This window comes from Coffea arabica, chromosome 5c (genome assembly GCF_036785885.1).
Source record: "Coffea arabica cultivar ET-39 chromosome 5c, Coffea Arabica ET-39 HiFi, whole genome shotgun sequence".
NCBI classification, from domain to species: domain Eukaryota; kingdom Viridiplantae; phylum Streptophyta; class Magnoliopsida; order Gentianales; family Rubiaceae; genus Coffea; species Coffea arabica.
Genome location: NC_092319.1, coordinates 32,081,982 through 32,086,947, shown reverse-complemented (window position 1 = coordinate 32,086,947; position 4,966 = coordinate 32,081,982). Strand labels below are relative to the sequence as shown.

At 33.6% G+C, this 4,966-nt stretch overlaps 1 protein-coding gene across 1 annotated transcript; it reads right to left on the bottom strand.

The window, feature by feature from the left end:
- Positions 1-1,285: 1,285 nt before the first annotated feature.
- On the bottom strand, positions 1,286-4,419 carry LOC113690774 (GDSL esterase/lipase At2g04570). The gene is made up of 3 exons (XM_027208829.2): positions 4,026-4,419; positions 3,021-3,510; positions 1,286-1,579 (listed from the first exon to the last, which is right to left on the bottom strand). Exons 1-3 carry the CDS (start codon positions 4,383-4,385, stop codon positions 1,386-1,388), a joined length of 1,044 nt encoding a protein of 347 aa, XP_027064630.1. The 5' UTR covers positions 4,386-4,419; the 3' UTR covers positions 1,286-1,385.
- Positions 4,420-4,966: the final 547 nt, after the last annotated feature.

Below are 4,966 nucleotides of genomic sequence, written 5' to 3'. Positions count from 1 at the left end.
ATCATCTACCTCTAAACGACTAGTCTGGGTCCAGAACTTACCTCAGCTTGAAGCTCAACACACACGACTAGCAACTGAAATATTTCTCTCCTCTCGGCAGTCCAGAAATGCAGCCCGCTAGCTCTCCCTCTCCCTTGCTCAAGCTTGCGACTAAAATGGAGGAAATTTGGCTCTCGGTCTCTTCACCAGCTCACGGTTGAAATGGGGAAAATCAGCAGGTCTCACTTTTTTTTTATAGCTAGCGGACAGGAAGAAAGGAAAATGAAGAACTCGGCTCCCTCTCTCTCTCACTCCACTCTCGGCTCACGGCAGGAGGAAGGAATAGGATTGGAGTGTTGTTGTGGTGGAATGCAGTTGATATAGTGGAGTGTGTGTGTAGTGGAATGTATATAATGGAGTGTTTTAAGTGGCTAAGTCGGCATTAGGAATGGTAGGTGCTGGAATGAAAAGTGGAAGAATGGAACCGGCAGAAATTGGAAGTGTTTGGAATGGAAGCTTGTTCACGAATTGTTCCATGGCTGCATGGTAAATTTTGAGATGGAGAAAGGCTATTTCGGTCTTTTAACAACTTGTTCGTCCTTCCACTTAAGCTCTCATTCGTAAACTAACTCCAAAATCTTACCCCAAATGAAATTCGATAGCCTACTAGTGTACTAAACTCGTGAGAATTCAATTATCGAAATTTTAACGTCCTAAGCGCAGTTATAAGGAATTTGACCCAAATTTCGTCTTAGTTCTAGGTTCCCGTTGTCACTTAACGTTAATAACACTTAAAATTTAGCTATCGAAATTCAAAGAATTAATATTAAAGCAATAAAATACTCTACGTCAAGAAATATTAACTTAACTTGGAAAAAATTCAAATAATCTAATATTTTGCACAATTAACTTATTTGCAACCTTAAAAATTGTTTTTACATACTTATTTAAGAACCAACGATAGTAAAGGTTATTAGGAGTCTAAAATGCAAATGCGACATGTATATATATATATATATATATATATATATCTATATATATATATATATCTATATATATATATATATATTTCCAAGGTTCTCACAAAAGGTATACAAATATAATAAGATAATAATTATTAGTGTGTGTATACATGATATGTTAAGTGGAATTTAAATGTGCTGACAAATACCCATTGAACACTCGTTAGAAAAACTCTAATTAAAACTGATACGCTTTCATTATTTAATGACGTACATTAAATAATTGTGCCCTAAGTTTAACATTCGTGTTTTCTCAGGCATAGGATTCAAACGAATAGACAGCATTTAAGTACAAAAGAAAAGCTCATCTTATTTTCGTACATAACATTTTAGTAACACTACAAAATACAGTAATTATTTATGGATAATTGCCAAAGACACACTTCACATAAATTTGCTTAAGACTGTCTTAACTACACTCTCAGAGACTATACGATTTGTTTTTTCAGTCGGATGGAATGAGTCCCAAAACACATATTTGTTTGCATCCGTACAAGTGAATGGATTGTATCTGTCACATGCATAGCCCATCTCAAACATTCCTGTGGCACAGCATGCCACCGAAGCGACTTCGAAACCTACAAATTTAATAAGAAAATAATATTTTAGAAATATTGTAATTTAACATTTAAGTAGAGATCATTGAGTTGGCCAAACTATAATAAAACCTAAGCTACATTTGATAACTAAATTGCCAATAAGAAGAAAAAATTGGCATTTAATGTGTTGAAAATAGCTTGAAGAGGTACTTGACCCAAAAAGCCATTATTGGTTTATTTAAGAAATATTAACAAAGTTTGTAGCTCAATTCGGTTGCTTAGGAGTTAAGACTCCCAAATGCAAAACTATAAATAAATAAACTAATATAACAAATCACTGGGATTAGTTCGATGATCAAGGAAAGGTTTTTAGAATTCTTCTCGATATCAAATTCAGAGTTTAAATTCTATACCTGACAGTTGGGGATAGAAAGAGTATGGAGATGAGAGAGGCAGGAGGGTAAAAGAGAAAGAAAAAAAAGAAGAAGAAGAAGAAAAACTATAAACTAGTACAACACACAAGGACACTATACATAGCTAATTTTGACCATCTTATTTTAAGATCGTTTGTAGTATTCAAAATTTGCCTTGATTTAGTACCGTTTTCCAGCTTGCACAGAGAACCGTGTAATCACACACTGTTCATTCTTCCAAATTTTAATCGTTACAATACAAAATTCAAATGAGATGATCTCAACCATAATTTATTTCCGGCAATTATATCTGACAACTGTTGAGCAACATAACCTGGTTTGTACGGGGGCGGACCGAGGGTAAGGGCAGCCCCTTCCCCGCTCCCAAGTTTTAGAAAATCCAATTTTGCTACTATAAAAATTGAAAATTTTAAAAATTCACTTTAGAAATTTAAACTTTAACCGTAACAAAATTTTACGTTATATATTTAGATTTAAATATGCTAATATTCCTCATTGCAAAATTTTTAGGTCCGTCTATGGATTGTGTTGTGTTCAGTTTAGGATACAATATAGACCTCCATTACTAGAAAAAAGAAAAACGTAAAAAATTCCTTCACCGGGATAGATTTTCTGTTGCAAGACACATCCTACATCAATTGCTTAAGCTGACTACGGTCCTTGTTACTCTGACTTGATCCTCCAATTAGTACTTTTTGGCACAAGGCTAATGTTCCCTTGACCGTTAGCCTAAATATATATACTCATAATTAGTTACGAGTCAGGCAATTTTATGTGAAAACTTATCTAGTATCAGCTGGAATTTAAAGAAAACGAGCATTAATCTTTCATACAAAATATGCGTGGATCTAAACTCATTATCACATGAAATAAAATGTCCTAGAATTTTCAAAAGTAAATATGTGTTAGAAACTTAAGACTTTTCTTCAAAAAATAGATAAATGTAGACTACTATTCTAATAACACTTCACAATTTAATCTTACAAAAGAAATCAGAAAATACAGTAATGAAGTTTTTAATAAGTAAAATGCATAGTTAATCTTACCATAAGCGGAAGGTCTGCTAATGATATTTAGCATAGCGTAGTAAGGATTGGAGAAAACCAATTGAATCCCTGGCAATTGCGTGTTCAGATTTGACACCAATCCGTTCAATTTTGCGTTGAAACTAACTGCCACATTATTGTAACTCTGCACACACCCTTCTCCATTTGGTATATTTGTTGTTCTTTCCAATGGCATACATCCCATTGGAGGAAGCCCTCCAAGAGAAATCTTTCTTGCTCCAAGATGGTAAAGGTTGGTTACGAAGTTTTTGGCAATTCCAGCCAAGAAATTTTGATATTGATCTATTGTGTATTGAGATCTCCTATCTGAAAGTGCATAGTAATTCTCAAGAAAGTCATTTGTTCCAATGCTGATAATATATAACGCCTCACTAATTGTGTAATTGGCCTTTTGTTCACTGAGGTAGGCCTTTAGTCTCTTTTGGTACTCTTTGTAGTACTCCAATTCTTTCCAAAATGGTATTACACCCTGCAATTGGTATCCAAAAAACGTTTAAATGTCACTTCTTATTTTGTTTTTCAGTTTTGTAATATTCGTGCTATTCTCGCTTCTTGTAAATTTTGCAAAAGCTGATTACTGAGAAATGATTTTGAAAATTTCAGATTTTTTTTTAATATGTCAAATATTCTTGTTGCTTGTGGGGTTCTTAGAAAAGCTGTAAATTTTGATTGTTGATGGGAAATCAAGAAACCTAATATCGTCAACATATTTTGTCATCAAATCATTTATCTCATAAATTTGTTAATGATTTAATTGATATTCTTGTGGTTTTCTTTGTAAACTAAATTTAGCTTATGTAAACATTTTAGTGACACGGAAAAGGCTCACTAAGTTCTTTGAAAGTCTAAGATTTGAATAAGTTTTACCTACCAAAAAGCAAAAGAGAGCGAAATATATATATATATATATATATATAATAAAATTAGCTGATTTTTCTATTGTATATGTATAAATGAGAACTTTTAATAAACAAAGGGACTTACTAGGACATCAGATGTGAGATTGTCATACCCAGTTGCTGCCGAAGCAAAACTGACCCCAATTGCAAAGTCTGATATGCTGTATTTGGGATCCAAATATGCAGGAACAATAGGCCTTAGACCAAAGGCCTCAGATATGAAATCAGTCGGAATTTTACCATTCGAAAAACGTCCTGTTGGCTGGCCACCGGAAAAATCTCGACCATATGGCTCAAAATTACTCCTAGCAACTGTTGGGATTTGATTGTTGTTTCCAGAATCAACAGATGAGTCTCCAAAGACTATAATGGCCGGAATTTTTGCACTAGTTTGAACAATCAAGAAATGAATCACAAATAGCCATGAAACCCAAATACCTGCCATCTTTTATCCACTTGATTTTTCTGGCTATGAAAGTAAGGTTTTGATGGATATATATAAGGGTTTTAAGCAAGGAACTTTAAGCAATGAATTTAACTAAGTTAAAAAAAAAAAAAAAAGAATTGAACTAAGTTTTGGGGCTTTAATTGCTAGTGATCAATTTTCAGATAGTCATGTGAACAAAGACTTTGAGAGGAATAGGACGGATATCTAATTCAGAAGCTTAGTTATTCGTTGGCCATTGGTCAATCCAAATAAAGAATATTGTTGAATCAATGAAAGAAAGGGGTCCATTTCTGGATGCCACAGAATTGATTAAATTAGTAATGAGGCAGTTTGGAGGATAATTAATTGTAGTACTTTACAACTACCAGTATCTAATGTTTCTTCCAACCGGTTTGATTGATTGTCTAGCGCACCGTGCTGTCCCACCTTTTATATTGTCTGTTGATTTTTAAGCTTTTCTATGTTGGAAATAGGATATATTACATGCTAACACAAGTTAGATCAATTAGTAAAAACGGGATTACTTGTTCTCATAAAATGCCGTATGTTCGAATCCCATTGTAAACGTGAGAGCTGTG

Bases quoted from the DNA above. Each gene is read 5' to 3' on its own strand.
- LOC113690774 (XM_027208829.2), bottom strand. From the start codon at position 4,385: ATGGCAGGTATTTGGGTTTCATGGCTATTTGTGATTCATTTCTTGATT. The intron at 3,511-4,025 runs GTAAGTCCCTTT...TACCAATTGCAG, and splicing joins ATCTCACATCTGATGTCCTA to GGTGTAATACCATTTTGGAA. The intron at 1,580-3,020 runs GTAAGATTAACT...TTAAATTTGTAG, and splicing joins TAGCAGACCTTCCGCTTATG to GTTTCGAAGTCGCTTCGGTG.